The following is a 21416-nucleotide window of genomic DNA, read 5'->3' as shown; positions in this document are numbered from 1 at the left end:
CACAAATATTCTATTTTGAGTACTCTCATTAGCCGAAATACTCACATTATGAATTCCCACGATCCCAACATACCTTAACCCATCAAATATTATCATTAAACTCCAAATATTCCAAAATACCTACCCTTCAAATTTCAACTAAAAATTCCCTAATTTAGTAATCCATCATACAAAGATTCAACTCCCTTCTCACTAGTTGACACAATCGTGCTCCAGGTTCCCTTGATCTCAACACCTTCAAACCAATCAAACCCTACCAACCCACCCTTGGAAACAATGTCCGATTAAATTCTAGGTTAAAACCTTTATGTTTACCCATCCATCGGACAAAAATTTTATTTCAAGGCTTTTACTTGCTAGGTCTCCCTGATACAAGCACAATTAGGCTAATTAGGACCTACAAATCAACTCAAAACACTAAAAAACTCCATCCTATCAAATTCCACCCAAAAATTCTCTTGTTTGCCACCCTCAACCAAAAATATGTTGTTTTGGATAATTTTATTGGTATGAATTCTTAACAGCGTTTATACCCATATTCAATCCATATCATGTGACTTTATTAACTAGTCTTACTAATAGTGGGCTTAGGTCCATTTCCTTTAGTGGCTCACATACATAGGCATTACAAGGCTTCTTAGGCCTAAATAGTATATGGCGTAGGATTAAGGGTGAGCATTATTTGTTTAAAACAAAAAAACTTAACAACATATTTTGGTTTTGGTTATTTTCCTTTCGTTATTTTGTTTTTCTGAATATTTCAATTTCAGTTTTGGGTTTTAGAAATTTGGTTAGTCGAATTAACCAAACTTTTCCATATAACATGTAATATATAATATATAATATAATGAAATTTAATTTTATAATATATATAGAAATTGTTAGTTAAGCTTCAAATCAAATTAGTCATTGTCGAACAAGTTCTAGTGGTTGACCAAATTATAAAATTTTTCTAACCCAATCCAAGAACTAACTTCCTAGTTATTTTCAAATTAAATATGAAAATTTGGGATTGATCTTACACTAAACTGAGATTAAAACCTTTTGCAAGCATTTTTCCATAAAATAGTAATATAATATATAAATACATTTTTGTGAATCAGATTTCAATTATAGTTGAAATCTACTGTTTTCAGTTTAGGTTTCCATCAGAGAGAGTGTAAGCCCTAATATTCACTTTGTCTAACAAAGGGGCCAATCCTATTATTATAATCATCCACTCAGGTAATTTTCTAAACTGTCCCTACATGTCCAAATATTTGACTCTTAATAGACCTCATTGGTTAGGACATTAAAGAAAATTCAGTCCAAAACCTAGTACAACATCATAACCAAGTCTAGGATTATTCAGTGTAAGTTTCCAGTTTTGTCCATCTATTTCCAAGATCCAAGGCATAACTGAAAATTGGTCTGAGTTTAGTGTTTCTTCCAAATACCCACTAGTTATGCATAAGGTCTAATCCTAGCTATTAAGACAAGCTTCTCCACCAATTTGGTATCACACCAGTGTCAGCCTTGTTAGGATAAACTCGCTAATGGTCTATTTGGTTGTTGAGAAATGATGAAATGAGAAGGGATGGGATGAGAAAGGATGGGATGGGAAAGGAAAATTTATTTTATCATTCCTGTCACCTTGCATTTGGTTGTTGAGACCAATTATCCTATCAAATTCGCTTTCAAGTGTTTAATTACTAAGAAAATTTTGCTAGATGATCTGTAGACACCCTACAAATATAGAAGCAATTTCACATGCAATTTTCCCTAACAGTGCTATGTAATATTCATTTGCATTCATTCCCTTATTTTTGAAAACTTTTTTTTCTAGCTTTTGTTCAATAGGTGTGGGGCTGTAAATGGATCAAATCAAATTCTAATTGGGGTGTAAACAAGAAAAACCAATATCTGATTCATTTCATATAAGTGTTTCTGATTCAATTCATTCATAGAAACAAATTCAATACCATTCCTCTAAATATTGGCTGCCACAAAAGCAACTGATCCTTCCAACTCCTATTAATAATTTTCTCTCATTTAATAGAAAGAATAAACAAAAGATACTAGATGGAGTAGAAGATTAAATCAAAATATTACATAAAGTGAAAAAAAAAGTATAAAATAAATCAAGAGGAAAATAGAATGGGTTTGAGGAGAGAGCATTTTGTAGAAAGGGTAGAGACAAAAGATAGAAAAGTAAGGAATAAAAAAGAAAATTAATCCTAACCTTGGTTTTTCTTCAATGTTGAAAAAATACCAAGTAAAGAATAAAAAGGAAAATTAACAATGGCATAAACAAACCTAGATTTGATTTGAATGGGAGGAAGGTATTTTCTAGGGGAAATAGAGAGAGGGAAAGAGAGATTCTCGGTTACTGCAATGGTGGTGGACAACACTCACCAATTGCTACAGTGGTGGTTTTGATGTTTGTCTTTCTCTAACCAAACACTTGATCTCAGTCTTTCAGGGGTGTAATGCTCGGTTGGGAGACCGACTCTCACACCCTCGATTTTTTTCTCACTCTCGTCTTAGAATTTTCTTTTCTCAATGGTGTTACACCTATTTGGTGAGACTCCACATCCCAGATTTTGAGAAGTGCTTCTCATCACATTTCACTCGTTCGTCCAAAACAAATGGGAGAAAATAGGAATCTTGGGCAAGTATTCATACTTTCTCATCTAGGTTATCTAATGGTTGAGAACATTCTATACTGACATGAGCCTAATAAGTGTTCAGTTTAAGAAGTAATTCATAGAAACCTACCAAATGTGATCATGAAACAATAATGCACTTATATTATTCATAAATGTTTGAATCTAAGGGCATATACTATCTAACAATAATATATATTATATATTATATTTTATAATATATATAATATAGTGTATATATTCTTGAAACTTAGTTTTAATCGAATAACCAAAAACTGAATCGAAAATTTTGGTTTTAGTTATTTTAGTTTTCCTATAATTTAGTTTGATTCAGTTTTCATTCTTTCTTTCTTTTTTATTTTGGTTTATTTGGTTTAGTTTTTAATCAAATAAACTGAATGCTCACTCGCATGTAGGACCTACAAAAGTTTCACACAAGTCCATATGGGTTGAGCCCATGTTTGGACAACGATAGGCCAAATTCCCTACACAAGGGTAGTAAACCCCTAAGCCAATTAAGTTGGGTTCAGTTTGAATTCAATACTTTCAAAACATTTTTCATAGGGAAGGACCTCTTCCTTGACTATAAAATGAAGAGTTATGCCTTTTGCTCAAATGGATCCCGGGATTAAAACCTTTTGCAAACATTTTTAAGAAAATAACAATACAATTATAAAATACTTTGCAAAACCAATTTCAAATATAGTTGAAATCCACTATCGGTAGTGGATGAGAGTGCAAATGAGAAGGCTAGAAGCTAAACATGTTCAATACAAATGGATGAGAGTGCAAATGAGAATTTTATAGATTTTGGTTTGTTTATTTTTGCTTTGGATTTTACTTTATTTTGCTGTACCTTTAATTTTTGCACCACAAACAAGCAAAACAAAGTGGAACCTACAACAAATTAAACCAAAATTTGGACTCTAATTCATTTGTATGCACTTTACACCAATGTTTTTGAATCATCGTTGACTTGGCCGGTCAGACCGTTCAGCCCAAAAACCATACAAGTAACATATTCCATTTCGTCCTTAACTTGTTCTTGGGTAAAAAACCGTTGACTTGGTTAGAGAACCACTGACCTAGGCGGTTGAACCGTCAACTCGTTTGACTCAAACAGCGGTTTGCTGTTTAAGAAAGTTGCAGAGAATAGAGAGGGGAGAAATTGAGACACGAACTCAGATATGAGATCCAACAGAGAGAGAGAGAGAGAGAGAGAGAAAAGAAGAAGAAGAAAAAGAAGAAGATTGCAAAGGTTAGAGAGAAATCGATCTCAGTTCTCAGGTCTCAGATTTGGGATTTGCTTTTGTTGCCACTACCTCGTCGCCGCTCTCACCATTATCGTCGTCAATGAGCGTCGAATCCTCCTCTTCCTTCTTCTTTCCTCTTTCTTTCCTTCTTTCCTTCCTTTCCTTTCTCTATTTCCTTTATTTCCTTTATTTCCTTCATTTCTTCTTTCCTTTTTTCTTTCATAGCAAACAACCCAAGTCTCTTATCCTTTCTCATATAAAACTTTTATATAAGAAATATTTGCTCTAATAATAGAAACCATATAAACCGTTCGACTCGGATGATTAAACTACTAACCCCAAAACTAAAACGGTTTCATTTGCGGGTTGATTTTTAAAACCTTTCTTTACACATTTAAAATTTAAAGTAATTTATCAAAGATTTCCCATCTAACTCTTTTGAGAAAAACCTTCTCAGATATTCGTTGAATGTGAACTGCCGGTAGAGAGCCGGTTTCTTCGCCGATACTAGCTCCGGCAATGGTCCATACAAGTCTTCCCTCCTGCTTGGATTGAAGAAACTCGCAATGGAGACTCGTGCCTCAGGGAACGGATTCGCCAGCACTCGATGCTCCACGCTTCTGTACTCATCATTCGATATTATCTGAAACACGACATTTTAATTTTTAAAACAAACGGATTAACAGAAAATAAAATTGACAAATCCGAATCCGATGGCACAGAAATAGCACCTGGAGAAGATCTCCGATGTTGATAACGAGAGCACCAGCGATGGGTTTGACGTCCACCCAGTCTTCACCGTGCTTTACCTGCAACCCACCGATCTCGTTCTGCACCAGCACCGTCAGTGCTCCTGGATCAGTGTGAGACGTAATCCCGTACGTCAGATCAGGCTGGGGACAGTAAGGATAGTAGTGGGCCACCGCTATCCTCTCGTCCAAACACGTCAGTTCTTTCAACTTTCCGGCGTCCAACCCCAAACCTTCACACAGGATCTCCATCAGCGTCTCTCCCAACCGTGTGATATGCTGGTCCCACTCAATCAACTCCTTGCGACAAATCTCCGGTATACTGTCGTAGTCGGAAGCGACAGAACCAAACCTGAGCTGAATCGTGTCCCTCCAACTCGCTGCCTTGGATTGAAATAGATCAAAGTTAGTAGAGAATGCTACGCCGCGACTCATATCTCGGCCGTAGTACCGGGACTTGACCTCCGTCGGCTGCTCGTTGAAGCCCTTGACGGCGGCGATCGTGCGGTTGAGGACGTCAGAGGGGATGCCGTGGTTGATGATCTGGAAGAAACCCAGCTCATGGGAGGCTTCTCTGATCTGGTCAACGATGATTATTCGACGGTTGGAAGTGATTCCGGAGAGATCGACAGTAGGAATTACATCAGAAAAAGACTTGGGGGTGGGAGAGACAGAAGGGAGGGTTTCGGGTGGATGAACGAAGAAGCAAGGGATGGAGGTGATGCCGGAGTCAACAAGGCCCTTAACTCCGATCTTGGAATCGTCGAATTGCTTCACTTCCGTTGTTCGATCGTATGTTTGCTCACTGTTGGAATTGGTGATACCCATTTTTCTTCTTGTTCTTCCAGCTTGAGTGCTTAAGAATCTGCTACCTTTGCTTACATGGAATTGATAATTGACGGGCCGAAGAATGACAGTCGACTGAGGGAAGGGAGACTCAAGATACAGGGAAGTGGACGATGATGGCCTGAGCAAAAGCATGTGGATGAGCTTAACATTGCTGTTTGATGAACGTCTGGCTGGAAATGGAACCGAGAGGCCGACACATTTATCTGTTCCAACGGATAAGAATCTGCACTTGAGCAGGATTATCATTTATGATAGGGCTGTACGGATGGGATAAGTTCGGTTCGGTTACATACTGAACCGAACATCTCGGGTTGAATATTAGGCCACCGAAACCGATCGGCCCAACAGCAGAAGCGAAAGCCGACCTTTGATAATTGCTATCTGCATGCTCGGTTTGGTCGGTTTAGAATCGAATCAAGGTCTCTTTAATTTTGTTTCGGGTAAATTACAATGACCCCCTGTATTATAGGATCAACGAGAAAGACCCCTGTATTTTAATTTTTGCAACAAACACCCCTGAACTTTGGGTGTTAGACAAAGACCTCCCTATCGAGGTCCTTAGTTCCGTTGTGATGAGGTCGCCACCCGAGTCTTCTTTAGGTCGGTAGAGGTAGATCGCCTCTCCTACCGACCTAGTCTTGTCGAGATCTTATGTTGTCAGGTCAGCGGAGGTAGGTCGCCACCTGGGTTTGTATCAGGTCAGTGGAGGTAGGTTGCCGATTAGGTCTCTATCAAGTTGGTAGAGGTAGATCGCCAACTAGGTCTCTATCAAGTTGGTGGAGGTAGGTGGTAGGTTGGTGGAGGTGTAGGTAGGTTGACCACCATGTCATGTAGGTTGCTACTAGGCTCGCTGAGGTTTCAAACTCGGTCCCAAGGTGGTCGTCTTGATTTTAATGAGGTGTCTATAGGTTGGCCATGGCGAGATGGTAATGAAGCGCCCTCATGGTGTGTAAGGTGCATCCAACGTGGTTTCTAAGTAGGTCTCTGTCATTTTGGCTAAGGCAAGTCATTGTCTGTGTGGTGTTGGGGTGTCATGCGAAAATTCTAGGATCGCCACATGGTGCAGTACCAATAGAGGGCCAAATCTACCCTTATCAATCGCCCTCCACTCCTGAGTTGTGGTCAGCTCGGAAAAGGGAGTAGTTTGTTGCACATCTCTAGCCCGAAGTGACAGTTCAGCTGGTTTTTTTCTCTTTTTTTTTTTTTTTTTTGTGCCAACCCAATTTGCTCGCCTAAGTTAGAAGAGTCTAAGGGCTAAATGCGGCATTAGGCAGAACATTGCCATCTTGACCACCGGGTGTAGGAGCGAACTCACCAACATGAGGAGTGGCATATAGGGCACTCTGAGGACATCGGCCAAGCTAGGGATGTATCCATCGAGGAGTTCCTTCATTCACCCAAGTAGCTCAAGAGCGGAGTTCGACATGGCCACCCTCAAGAAGGTCTACAAACTGCGCCATGCTTCTTTAGGTCACTCCACTAACAGAATTTTATAAGGTGTCCCTTAAGTTGGTCCTCAAGGTGGCTGACAAGGTCGGTGCGGAGCCCAAAACTGAAGTGGAGGATAGCAGAGAGGGCAACGACAATGATGCCAATGACGATGTTTTCAACGAGGACAAGGACGAGGATGATGTTGCATCTTTGAGCGAGTTGAGGTGTGCTAAGGGCAGGTCAGTCATTAGTTGTCGTCGTGTTTCGAATAGGTTGGCTTGAGGTAGCCTAAATGCTAAACATGGTTTGGCTTTCCATTTGTAGATTTTCACTGAAGTGCGTGTATGGCAACTTGGGCCATCCAGGTCACCAAAGTGGGTCTTAGTCAGGTTACTAAAATTTTAATAGGCCAGTTCACTATTAGCACCTCGACCTATAGACACCTCGTCACTTCGGCAGGGATGATCTACGAGGATGGCTCCATAGTCTTTTAGCCGTCAACTCCAATAGGAACCATGGAGGGCTTGAACTGTCGGGGTAGCTCCATAGTCTGATGACTATCAACTCCTACAGGAACCATGGAGGGCTTGACCTGCAAGGGGCGGATTCATAGTTATTTAGCCATAAACTCTCACAAGGAGCATGGAGGGATCGACTCGCGGGGGTGACCTCATAGTCAAGACTAGGGGATTCTGTCTAGGCGAGACCGTTGGAACTTGTTCGGGCTGATCATTCTGATTCTACCCCCCTACAGGATTCCTTCGATCTAGGTGTTGTTGTTGTTGGTGGAGGTAGGTCACCTCTTCTGCCAACATAGTCCTGCTGAGATCTTGCATCCTTAGGTCGGTAGAGGTAGGTTGCCACCTGGGGCCTATGTTAGGTCGACAGAGGTAGGTTGCTAGCTAGGTCTCTATCAGGTCAGTGGAGGTAGGTCATCAGTTGGGACTTTGTCAAGTCGGCAGAGGTTTAGGCAAGTTTACCACTATGAGAGGTCTCCCTTCATGCCAAGGTCTCAAGCTCAGTCCCAAGGTAATCGTCCCGATCCTGACGTGGTTTTGAGTAGGTCACCGTCTTTTTGGCTAAGGCAAGTCATTGCCTACATGGTGTTGAGGAATCATGCGACGATTCTAGGATCGCCACATGGCACATTGTGACTTAGAGGGCCAAATCTACCCTCATCACTTGACATGCTTTAATTAGTGGTCTTTGTTTCATTAAGAAGCATGCTATTAGATCCACCGAAAATGAGCAGAACTTCAACCTCATCCTTAGAGGATGCTACCTTTATTTCGTTGACTTTGATGCATGTTGTAGAGATAATTGTCAGTGTGTGGTCCCACATTATTTTTTATTATATCTCTATGTTATTTCTTGGTAGTTATGGTAATTAAGCTAGATTTATATGTTTTGTTTCTTATGTAGGCAGCAAGGGTATTAGTGGAATTCCACTAGTTTTAAACTACGACTATATAAAATATATTGGTTGGGCGGCCAAACATAATTAACCCCACTATTTTTCTTTCTCCTCTTCCTCTTCTGTTCTTGGTTTATTTTCTTCTCTTTTCTCTTTGAACTCACATAAAAAAACAAACAGTTTTTAATTTCTTTTATTCAAGTTGATAAAGCCAACTTAGGATAGATTAGGGTTCTCATGTGAGGTTGATCTAATTGGCTACATGAGAACTTCCTAGGACTTGAAGTTATGCATCATTGCCTGATTCTTGGAGGTTGCTATAGAGTGTTTAGCTTTTCCCAAAGGGATTACAAGACCTTTAGAAATTTCCCAATGACTAAGAAGGATTAGAGAAAACAAGTAAGTTCAAGATTAGGGTTTAAACTAAAGATTGAAGGTGGCAATTAATTTTCTTCTGAGAAACTTCCCTTTTTATTGAAACCAATAGATTTCTGTCTTCCTTATTATTTTCTCTTGAGTTTTTCAAACCCTATGATTAGTTTTAAGCTCCCAGGCTTGTTATTCTGACTGTGAATAATTTATGGGTAGTGTCTTTGATTGTGGATGATTTCTAGAAGATTATTGCTCACTGTGAATGATTTCTGGATGACTATCCTTGATTGTGAATGATTTTCTGGTGGCTGATTTCAATTGATTAAGTTTTCTTGATAGAAAAAGGCAGTTCTAGGGTTTCCTTCTTGAAGTTTTGACTTGTTAGTATTTTATATAAAATGGAGAAGGTTGAAAATGAGTTAAAGACTCAAGGGGAAGAATTTTAGGTTCTAGAAACATGATTGAAAGTTCTTTACAGATTAGTACTTTTAGTTTTCATGGAACCAATTACTTGGAATGGGCCCAATCAGCCATGATTGCTAATGGAGGTAGAGGTAAACCATGATATATGATTGGGGATACAAAGAGTCATGTCAAGGAAAACACATCACATGCCAAATGGGTTCAAGAGAACTATTTGGTGACGAATTGGCTGTGCAATTTTATGCATCCTCACATTAGCCAAAACTATTTACGGGCAAAAATTGCTAAGGAGATTTGGGACAATATGAAAGAGATATACTCCCAACCACTTAATTTTGCTAGAGCTTATGAGCTAAAGTGTGAAGTGAATAATCTCAAGCAAGGCAAGAAGCTAGTCTCAATTTATATTGCTACTTTGAAATCTCGGTGGTATGAAATTGACCACTTGGAGACAATTGAGTAGGAAAGTCAGAAGGATGTAGCAACATATAGCAAACTAATTGAAACAAATAGAGTGTTTGAGTTCTTAGCCAATCTAAATTCAAATTTTGATATTGTGAGACAATAACTACTTACCAGGTAGAGTATGAGATTATCTTAAGCTTATTCATTAGTTCACAATGAAAAGAGTAGGAGAAAAGTTATATTACATTTTTAGTCTATGGAATCAGCCTTAGCAGCAACAAAACCAAAAATTGAGGCAAATAAGGAAAGAGAAATGAAGGAAAATAAAAGGGATATATTTTGCAATGTAAGAAGACGAAACATACTAGGGATACTTGTGGGAAGTTGTATCCCCATCTTATTGTAGTGAGACTTAGAATAAAAAGGGAAATGCCAACGTGGTTGTTACTACTGATAGTGCATCATCTTCTAACACAAGGACCATATCCCTAGATTCCTTAGCTGTTGTCCTAGCTTCCTTGACACAATTGGAGAGTGGAGTTGGTACTTTCAGATCCACATTTCAGCCACCAGCTATTGCATTTGCTACTCCCACTTCAGCCTTTGCTCACTCAAGTAAAAGAGCTACAACATATCATAATGCATAATCCCCAAGTAATACTATACCTTTTTAGGTAATAGATTTAGGTGCTTTTGATCATAAGACTAGTTTATCCACCTTGTTTATCACCTATTGTCTATCTTCTAGCAAATACAATGTATCTATTGCTAATGGTTCTCTTGTGCCTAGTTTTGGCAAGGGAGACATTACATTATATGATGTCATCTTCTTATATTTAGTTCTACATGTTCCTAAACGTAGTGCTAACATGCATTCAGTTAGTAGTATTACTAAGAATTATAACGGTTCAATGACCTTTTCCCTGATTGGTGTGTTTTTAGGATATGGAGACAAAGAAAGTGATTGGGATTGGCTGTGAGAAAAGTGGAATCTATCTACTTGAACATCCACAAGAGAAGGACAATGAAGTTGGTAGGTTATTTGTTTCTTAGTCTTTGAGTCAAATAATGATTTGGAATAATTGATTAGGTTATTTATCTTTTAGGTCTTTGAAGAGTCGATTTCCTAATTTGTTTGAGTTAGTCCAAGCATCTAGTTTGAGGTGTGAGAGCTATAAACTTGCAAAGCGATGAGGGATAATTTGGCCCACCAAATGATGTGATGACACATGGAGCGACGGAGTGACATAACACCTCAGCGACCTCAGTTGCCATGTAACCTCCATCTAGGAGCAAGCCCTCTATCTCCGATCAACTCAGGATCACGACACCACGACGACAGAGTTATCTTCTCCCCACCCGAATTGGATGGAGCTGGATAAGCCTTATTAGATTATGCGGAGTCCATCTTTAACTGAGAAACCAATTCCGGATCAAATCGACTGTAGATCTCAGACATGCATCGTGAGGTCCAAAATAGCTTACCTATATAAAGGCCTTGCCTCCAACCTCAAAAGGTACGCGTAACTAAACTCTCTAAGTTCTCTACGAGCTCTCAACTCTCTCTAAATCTCCACATCGCTAACTTAAGCATCGGAGTGCCCACATCGGGTAAAGCACCACAGACACTCTAATAGTCTTCTTTTGCAATTTGGTTAGTTGACCTCACTGGCCTAACATTCAAGCTGTCCGACAATAGGGAGCAACTAGATCATGCTACATCACAAAGCATTGCAGATCAACTTATTCTTTAAGCAATAAGTTGATCATCAGGTCGGCATTCTTGAACCCCTCCAGTCCAAAACTAGAGTTATACCACCCTCAATGCAAAGAGGGGTGAGATTTTGATGCACATCAAGATGATTGAGTATGTCAAGTGGCCCCCGAGGATGCAAGGCGACCTAACCAACAAGAACCCAAATAAATACTACCATTTCCACCGTGACATAGGCCACAACACAAAGAATTGTCATAACCTGAAGGACGAGATCAAGGAGTTGATCCGTCGTGGCTACCTCAAGCAATTCATCAAGTGTAATGACTAGAGCTGACCTTCCAACCAGTCAAGGAAAGTCCTAAAGTTGAGTAGGAACTAGGACTGGGATCACCCACCACCAAAGCGGCCTATTTGCGGAGTGATCAACATGATCACTAGAGGTTCGATCATGGCAAGATGCACCAGTGCGGAAGGGAGAAACTCAGTCTGCAAGCTCGAGTAAAAGGACAAGAACCCACCGAAGATCCCTCGTTTGGAGAAAGTTATATATTTCACCAAGGATGATGCTCACGGGGTCCAATATCTACATGATGATGCTCTCATTGTCAAAATGATAATTAATGACTTTAAGGTAAAGCGGATTCTAGTCAACTCTAGAAGCTTAATCAGTATCCTTTTTTTTGGATGCCTTAGAAAAGATGCAGCTTGAGAGGAAGGATTTGCAAATAGCTGGCATCCCACTCATTGGCTTCAGCGGAGATGTGGTGAGGCCTCTAGGCTAGATTAAAGTGCCAGTCACAACAAGCTCGGAGCAGAATTCAATCCCTTTCGAGCATAGCTTCCTAGTGGTCATGATCCTGTCCTCTTACAATGCCATCTTAGGTCAGCCAGTCCTGCATGCACTTCGGGTAGTGGTGTCGATCTACTACCTGTCAATGAAATTCCCAACAAGGCATAGAAGGCAAGGAAAAGTTAGTATATGACATCGACCTGGAACTGCTCCCTAAGAACACCAATGAGTGATCCAGCCCAATGGTGGACACCGTCTTGGTCTTGGTCTCAGATACCAAGCCTGAGAAGTCGGTCCAGATCGGAGCTCACCTTGCAAAACCACTACAATCGTAGTTGTTAAGTTTTTTACTTTTAGATGTTTTTGCATGGTCGGCAGCATAAATGCTCGACATAGAACCCTCTATAATTACTCATAAACTAAATGTGGACCCTTTAGTTAGACTAATCAAGGAAGAGAAACCTCACCCCAGAGAGGTGGAGGATAGTTGATGAGGAAATCAGGAAACTTCTTGCAGTAGACTTTGTTAGAGAGGTCTAGTACCCGAGCTAGATTGCCAACCCCGTGCTCGTGAAAAAAGCAAACGGCAAGTGGTGCTAGGGTTGTTCATGGGTCAGGTTGGGTTGGTTTACTAGTTTTTTTTTTCAATCAACCCGACTTGGTCGAGTTACCTAAAGAGTAAACCGAAATCGACCCTCAGGTCGGTTTGGGTCGATTCTGTAAATATATTTAAAACTGAAATATACATTTCAAAAATATATATATTTAAAACCAATATATATATACATATAGATATATATATCAGAATATATATTTTCTAAAAATATATATGATATATTTTAGAATATATATTTTTTTAATTTAAATATAAAATATATATATATTTAAATAGATTAGGTTTTTCATACAAAACTGAAGTTTTTTGTGTAAATATATCATAAATATGTTAGATAGTTTTGTATGCCCTTAGCTTCAATCAGAATGATGTACATTATGAGTTTATTTTAAATGAATAAAAGTACATATTTGATTCACGTACCCTTGGTATGTTTTTGTGTAATACCCTTAAACTGGACACTTAATGAGACTCGTGTTAGTTTAGAATGTTCACAGCCGGTGGATCGGTCTAGGGAGACCTATCCTGATAAGGCTGACACTGATGTGCCACCAAGTCGGTTGGGGTGGCCTGTCTCAACTGCCAGGGTGAGACCCTAGGCACATGCAGTGTATGATTGATTGAATCTTTGAACTGGACCAGATTTCCAGTATTGCCCTGGACCTTAGAGATTAATGGGTAAAACTGGAAAGTTACACCTGACCCCTAGACTCGATTATGATACTGCGCTAGGTGTCGGATTGGGCTGTCTTTGATGTACCAATCAGTGAGATCCTTAGCGGGGGTCAAAACCTGGGTATGTTGGGATAGTCTGACAATTCATCTGAGTGGGTGATCATAGTGACAGGATCAGCCCCTTTGTCGGACTAAGGTAATGATCGGGGATGCACTCTCTCTGATGGAAACCAAGACTGCCGACAGTCGATTTCAACCATTGAGATTTGTTTTGAAAAATATATTTTATATGAGATATAAAAGTATATATATTATGGTTTCTAAAGTATTTGCAAAAGGTTTTAATTCCCGAGATCCATATAAGTAGAGAGCGCAACACTGTTCCTTGCAGCCGAGGGAGAGATCCTCTCTTGTCGGGTAGTGTTTGATCATTATGAGCTGAGAGGTTGAGTGTAAGACCATTGAGGATAATACCTGATGGGCTAATCTTGCATCTGCCCACAGTCCCTGGGTGTTATAAGGTGGCTTGGCCCAGGGACTACTTAGGGTAAGTGTTGGTCCTATAGAGCCCATTTGATGGGTTTCAGGGGGTGCACTGTCCATAACAGTGTATTTGGCTAGGCCTTGTAACAAAGGCTGGGCCAAACCCATGTGGCTGATGTGTAGATCAATGCTTGGGTCCCACACCATACAAGGAAGCCCAATTGGGTAGCAGTTAGGAAGGTTAAGTGAGTACATAACCTTAATGGGCCTCAAGCTCACTTCGAACTGGGCTAATTTAATGAGTTAAATATGGGGTGAATTCTGAGATGGATTAGCATATAGGATAGGATCTTATTCAGAGAGTCCAAATCTGAATGTGATTCAGATCTAAAAACCTCCTAATGAGATTAGGAGAAGGCTAATCTAATCTGTAGATAAGATAAGAGTTTATCTTTATCACCTAAAGGGATGTCTGATCCAAATCAGATTTGGATCAGCAAGTCCTAATTGGATTAGGAGCTGATCCTTTAGGGTTACAAGAGAAGGAAGGGGCGGCAGCCTTGAGAAGACACATTATTCACATCCTCTTCAGAGCTGAAATCACAGAAGAGAGAATTAAGCAACCTTACAGAATTCTTTCCTGCCGCCCCCTTCTTCTTGCTGCCTACCTTGCCAGTTCGATCTCCAGTTGTGGGAGAAGTCAAGATTTGATCTTGATATAAGTTCTTTGTGAAAGAACTGATAGGAAACTGTGCTCATGTGCCATCCTACTGTTTCTTGCGAAGGACTAGGTTCTTGGAGAAGAACACTACTGATTCTGCTCCATCCTGCACTACGCCATCTTTAGTGGGAGTAGTCTTTGGATCCTTCCTTGGGAATGAACACCTCCATTGGGAGATATTACTTCTCCGTATCAGGTATAATTATCTCCTACTACTTTTGTTCAGATTTGGTTCAGTTTATGGTTCAAGATTGATCATTGAAAATATGATTTTTTAAATAGGGAATTCGATTCCCAGTTGAAAGGGAGAGAAATTTTTTTTGAAATTCGCCCACCTTATTCCGCAAGTTTTGGGCATCCATATGATGGATCTCTCATCCCTTCAAAATAACCATATTTTTTTTTCAAAGCTTAAATGAAACATAAATAAAATATATCAAATTTTAACATGTATTAAATTTTAAAAATATTAAATAAAAAACACTAAACTGTGAATGTGATGCTTGAGTCTTGAGAAGTTGAAAATCGAGAGTTGAGAGGATGAGAATTGAGATTTGAGAAGATGGGGGAGCCAAGTGAATGAGTGATGTTGAAATTTGAAAAACTTAAGAGTGCTTAAGCCTTGAAGAGGCGGACCAGGAAAGAAAGAGTCAAAGAAGAATGAAATTTGGAAGAAGACTGGCTTGCAATTCTTAGAGAGCAGAGAACCTCTAGTCTAGGAAAGAAAGGACTCCTATTTTTCTATTTGGTGTAAAGGATAGAAAGAATCAAAGAGGAATGGAATTTGGAAGAAGACTAGGACTTGCAATTTTTAGAGAGTAGAGAACCTCTAGTCTAGGAAAGAAAGGACTCCTACTTGCCTCTTTGGTGTAAAGAATAGTAGGATACCTTAGAGAGTAGAGAACCTCTCTTTAAATCTTTCAAAAAATGTAAGAAGTCAATCTTTCTAAAGGTGTAAGGACTAGGGATTTTGCTTGCCTTTCAATGCTTGCCATTAATGCCAATCCTAAAGACTAGAAAGAATAGATAACTAAGTAAGTAACTAAAAAATTAATGCTAAAAATAAGTAACTAAGTAAGTAAGTAACTAGACCTAGTTAGATAACTCGGTTCGGTTCGGTTTACCCATCTTTACAACCCAAAACCGACTGATGGTGAAGAAAAACCGGCCAAATTGGGTTGGGTCATGCCAAGTTGGTCCATTTGGTTGGTTTGGCATTGTTTATGAACAGCCCTAAGTGGCACATGTTCATCGATTACACCAACCTCAAAATAGCCTGCCCAAAGGACAGTTTCCCACTCCCAAGAATAGACCGCCTGGTAGAGGCGACGTCAAGGCATGAGCTATTGAGCTTCATGGACGCCTACTCCTGATATAACCAGATTCAAATGGACCCGACAGACTAAGAGAAAACCGCTTTTGTAACCGAGCTGGGCTTATATTGTTATAAAGTAATGCCCTTCGGATTGAAAAATGATGGGGCAACTTTCCAACAACTTGTAAACATGATTTTTTTCACCTTTAATTGGAAATTAAATTGAGGCATATGTTGATGACATGGTCGTGAAGACCTAGTTTTCCAATTCTTTAATTTTTAATTTAAATTCTATTTTCAAAAATTTAAGAAAATATAACAATGAAGTACAACCGAACAAGTGTGTCTTCGGGGTCACGTCAGAAATATTCCTTGGCTATATAGTGCATCGACATGGCATCGAAGCCAACCCAGATAAAATCCAAGCAGTGTTATACATGAGACCTCCTAGGTCTATAAAAGAAGTACAAAAGTTAACAAGCCAGATAACTGCCCTAAACCGATTTATGTCTAAGTCGGCTGAGCGGTGTCTCCCATTCATTAAGGCCATAAAGAAAAATGAGGGCTTTGAGTGGATCGAGGAGTGCCAACTCACATTTAAATGAGCTCAAAAGGTGCCTCAGCTCACCACCCTTATTGACCAAACCGGAACTAGGAGATGAGATAAAACTCTACCTCTCTCCAAGTGACGAGGTAACCAATTTATGTCTCAATTGGTTGGGTGGTGTCTCCCATTCTTTAAGGCCATAAAGAGAAATGAGGCCTTTGAGTGGACCGAGGAGTGCCATCTCGTGTTTGATGAACTCAAAAGGTACCTCAACTCACCACCCTTATTGACTAGACCAGAACCAAGAGATGAGCTAAAACTCTATCTCTCTGTAAGTGACGAGGTGGTTAGCTTGGTACTAATTCGAGAAGCAGATAGGGTGCAACGACTCGTCTACTACATAAGTAAAGTTTTGCATGCACCTAAGACCAGGTACCCTAACATAGAGAAACTAGCCTTCGCCTGGGTTTTGTCGACTCGAAAGTTGTGACCATACTTTCAAGCCCATATCATCATGGTCCTGACCAATTGACCTCTAGGGCATGTTCTTCAGAAGTCCAAGGTCTTAGGAAGGTTAACAAAGTGGGTCGTCGAGTTGAGAGAATACAACATCCGGATCGAGTCGTGCCCAACAATCAAAGCATAGGTCCTGGCTGGCTTTTTCGTCAAGTGCACATTTAGCATGCCGACCCCTGGAGTGGCTAAGCCTGCTAACATGTCGTAGGCATTTACTAGTGCAACACCCAGCCCAACTTGGAATGAGGAGCCCGAGGTCCTCCATGTGGACGACTCATCTCAACATCACAAAAGCGGAGCTGGGCTGGATACTCTACAAGCCTAGTGAGGTGAAGTTGGAGCATGCCCTCTGGTTCACTTTTGAAGCATCGAACTATCAAGCAGAATACAAGGCGTTGATAGCTGGGTTGGCCTTGGCAAAGGAGGTTAGCGGAGAGCACATTGTGTTGTGCAACAATTCTAAGTTGGTAGTGAACCATGTGAATGGACAGTATGAAACCTGGGAGCCTACCATGTCGGCCTATTTAGCCAATGTGAGAGAGCTCCTGCCCAATTTTCACTCTTAGTACATTCAACAAATACCAAGGACTGAGATCACAGAGGTCGACACTCTTTCTAAGTTGGCCAATGCAATATAAATTACAAGAAGAATGGTCTACGTTGAAGACCTGCCATGACCTAGTATAGAAAGGGTGGTAGAAGAGGTCACTAGTATTTTGGTAGCAGAACCGAGCTAGATGAATCCGCTCGTTAATTACCTACGCCATGGGGCCCTACTAGCAGACTACAACACAGCCTGAAGGGTAGAGTGGCAGTCACCACGCTACATCATGCAAATAGCTGTGCCATAGATGAGATCCACGCTACTTGCATCCTACCGAGGCAGGATAGGTGCTACATGAGATCCACGAAAGTCTCTATGGATGATACCTAGCGGCAGGGTGCTTGCCCAAAAAGTGCTAAGGCAAGGTTATTATTGGCCTATAATGAAGGTAGATGCACTTGAGCTCGTCTGGATGTGTGACAACTTTCAGAGGCACGCTAACACATACCACACCAGCCAGCCACTGACCTGAAGTACCTGACCAGCCCATAGTTGTTCGCTCGATGAGGGTTAGATACCCTTGGTCCTTTCCCACTTGCGACCAAGCAGAGGCAGTTCTTAGTCGTGGTGGTTGACTATTTCACAAAGTGGGTGGAAGTCGAACTGCAGGTGTCAATCATAGTCCAGAATGTACAAAACTTCTTCTAGAGGAATATAGTTTGCAAATTCGGACTCCCCAAACTACTGATATCGAATAATGGGAAGTAGTTTGAGGACATCAAGTTTCAGAATTGGTGCATCGAAATAGCGATCCAACAGAATTTCACTTCAGTAGCTCATACCCAAGTGAACAAATAGGCTGAGGTAACGAATAGTCTGGAGAAGCCTTGACGGAAAGTGTCAATGCCAAACTCTTCCCTCTCCTACAGATAGTGTGGTGAAGCCTTGAACTCCTCGACGGTCTTAATCCTGGAAGATTCCACCGACATACTCAACTTGTCGCGATGCTACAAGTCGTGTTCAACAATATAGGCCACCTTCTCCTATAGCTCCTTCTTGGTATTTTTTATGAAAAAGGTTTGCAAAGGTTTTAATTCTCGGGATCCATCATGAGCAAAGAGTGTGACACTGTACTTTGCAGCCAAGGGAAAGGTCCTCTCTTGTCGTGCAGTGTTTAGTCATTATGGATTGAGAGGTTAAGTGTAAAACCATTTAGGGCTTATAGACCTGATGGACTAATCTCACTTAAGACCATAGTCCTTGGGCCTTCATAAGGTGGCTGGACCCAAGGACCATTTAGTGTAAATGTTCGGCCTACTAATAGCCCATACTGATGGGCTCAGGGTTTCACTGTGTTCAGTAGTGAATTTGGCCAGGCCTTGTAACAGATGCTAGGTTGAACCTATATGGCTTTTGTGAAAATCAATGTTAGGGCCCCACGTCATATAAAGAGAACCAAGTTAGTCAGCAATCAAAAGGAAAGTGTGCATGATAACTTAATGGGCCTAAAGCCCATTTCGAGCTAGGTTAATATGATTAATTAAATATGGGCAAATCTAGGTTTAGATCTGGATTTGGATCAGCAAGAGGATAAGTAAGATAAGTCTTATCCACTTAAGAGTTCAGATCCAAATAAAGATTTGGATCAAAGAATTATTTCCTAATAGGATTATGAAGTTGATCTTGAAAGGTTATAAATAGAAGGTGAACTGTTATAGTTTTACACGTTTGTTGCAATCAGTTCTCTCCCTCTATTCTTGCCACCCTACCCTGTTTGACCTCCAGTGTCTTGGACTGATCAAGATTTGATCTTGATTCTAGTTTTGGTAGAAAAATCATATATGAACCGTGCTCACTCCCTTGCGTGATCCTTACTGAAGGATTGTAGTTTGTGCTAAAGGACTGCTTTGTTGATTCTGCTTCACCTCAAGCTGCACCATCTTCAGTGGAGGTAGGATTTGGTGATCTCTTTGGGCGTGAACACCTACTTTGGGAGCTACGTTTATGGATTCCGTATTAAGTATATCTCTACCTTTTTTTGGTTTCAAATCTGGTATGGTTTGTTTCAAGAACGAAACATTGAAAAATGCAGTTTTTCTAAAACAGGGAATACGATTCTTAGAAGGGAGAAATAATTTTTTTGAAATTTCACCAAGCCACCCTACATGGTTCGGACATCCATATGATGGATCTCCCTTCCCCTCAATGGTACCAGAGCTAGGTTCAAGTCTTGAACCAAATTTAGACTTGATCTGAACTTGCACAAATGGGGAGAAACTATTCTACCCGATTTGCGCAAACTAGCAGATTTTTCTAAGAATTCGGTTCTCAGTTTTGGGCTTATAATTTGAAAATTAATTCTTTATTATTCTGTTATAATTGTGGAATGGTTCTGCAATTGTTTCTTGAATATTTGGGTTGTATGCGTTATGGAGATTGAAATCTTTTATGGCACCAAGATTTGCACACCCTGCTTTTATTCTATTCAATTTGGTTTGTAAATAATTTTTTTTTATTTTCTAGACAAAATGTGTAGGATTTGATCTGATGTAATTAATAGAAAATTAGGGTTTTCCTTTTTTTACATTGGAAAAAGTGTTGGGATGCATGGAGGAGAAGAAAACTTTTTTGTTGATAAAGATTTGCAATCTGCGATTTGCAGAAAACGTAACTGCTATCTTTGATTAATCTTTTTCTTGTAGGTTTGCAGATTGTCCAAGATCATCATACTTACAACCCCCTATTTTTGTTTTCTTGTTGTTCTTGATTGTCTTTTTTGGTTGTAATTAATTTTAGATCATAATCTTGATTAATGCATCATGTATTGGACACCAAACGCTAGGCCAATTTGATCTAGTTTGGTCCAAATTTGTTGGACCAAACCTATGGTCTGATGGGATTTATTCTCAGCCCCATGGGTCACATTTTAGGTGATCCAAATTCGGTTATAGGCCAAGGGTTTGATGGCCTATCAGATGATGCAATGCAGCCCACCCCTATGAAACCTTGTTTTGCTAAGTTAAAGCAGAATCAACCCATTTTCATCATAACGGCTATATGGGCCAAACTGCCTTTTGCAGTTTATCCCATATACCTAGATGGTATTATTCGATAATACATGGGCCTTAATCATATGATAATGTGTTAACTTTAATTAATTAGGGTTTTATAGTTTATTTGATTGATTGGATCAATTATTGCATGTGGATGTGTATGATGCGCTAAATGTGATTTGTACATGGGCCATAAGCACTTGGCCCATATTTAATCGTTAGTGGTTCTCTACGAACACCATGGTTGAATGCACATCATTTCCATAGTGCCCTAAAGATCATTGGATGATCTCCCTTCTTAATGGGCCCTAGATCAATTTCCTCTCCAAGATGAACCCTACAGAACCCTAGCCTGTTTTGGGCCCATTTGAATCTGACTCTATGAAAGTTAGTGGAAGCCACTTTGGTTTGACCTAAACTAGACCTAGGGACCTTTTTTTCCTCCATTTTAATATAAGTGTAAGTGATAGGGAATATCATATGATGAATTCTCTAAAGGACTTCCGTCATTAGCATGAAGGCAGGCTGAATTGGTGGGTGGAGATGCACCATAAAATTGGGTTATCCATCTGATGGTGCAATCAGTTAGATTGCTTCATAAGATGATAAGGGCGGTATAGACCAATGTGGGAGGAGCCTATCCTAAAATGGAAGACTCTCTCATGGTACCTTGCGATCCACGATATGACGGGTCAATACTTACTAGACAAAAAGATTTAACCTAAAATGGCAATAAATCTTGTCTGATAAAGGCCAAAGGGAAAGCTCATTGGATGAGTGGATAGGATCCTTCACAGAAAGTGGTGAGGATATGCAGCTGAAATAGTTGGCTCCATGCACCTATGTAATTTTCCACATTTCCAGAGACATACCATGCCTTCGTCACCGAGATATGAGG

At 40.1% G+C, this 21416-nt stretch overlaps 1 protein-coding gene across 1 annotated transcript; it reads right to left on the bottom strand.

Moving 5' to 3' along the window:
- Positions 1 to 4146: 4146 nt before the first annotated feature.
- Positions 4147 to 5711, bottom strand: LOC148843800 (1-aminocyclopropane-1-carboxylate oxidase homolog 4-like). The gene is made up of 2 exons (XM_088958977.1): positions 4630 to 5711; positions 4147 to 4541 (listed from the first exon to the last, which is right to left on the bottom strand). Exons 1-2 carry the CDS (start codon positions 5626 to 5628, stop codon positions 4293 to 4295), a joined length of 1248 nt encoding a protein of 415 aa, XP_088815103.1. The 5' UTR covers positions 5629 to 5711; the 3' UTR covers positions 4147 to 4292.
- Positions 5712 to 21416: the final 15705 nt, after the last annotated feature.

The sequence above is a fragment of the Nelumbo lutea genome, chromosome 8, assembly GCF_056320005.1.
Source record: "Nelumbo lutea isolate HS-2025 chromosome 8, American lotus-T2T, whole genome shotgun sequence".
In the NCBI taxonomy this organism is placed as follows: domain Eukaryota; kingdom Viridiplantae; phylum Streptophyta; class Magnoliopsida; order Proteales; family Nelumbonaceae; genus Nelumbo; species Nelumbo lutea.
Note: the sequence above shows the minus strand (reverse complement) of the source record. Positions and strands in the feature narration are given on the sequence as shown.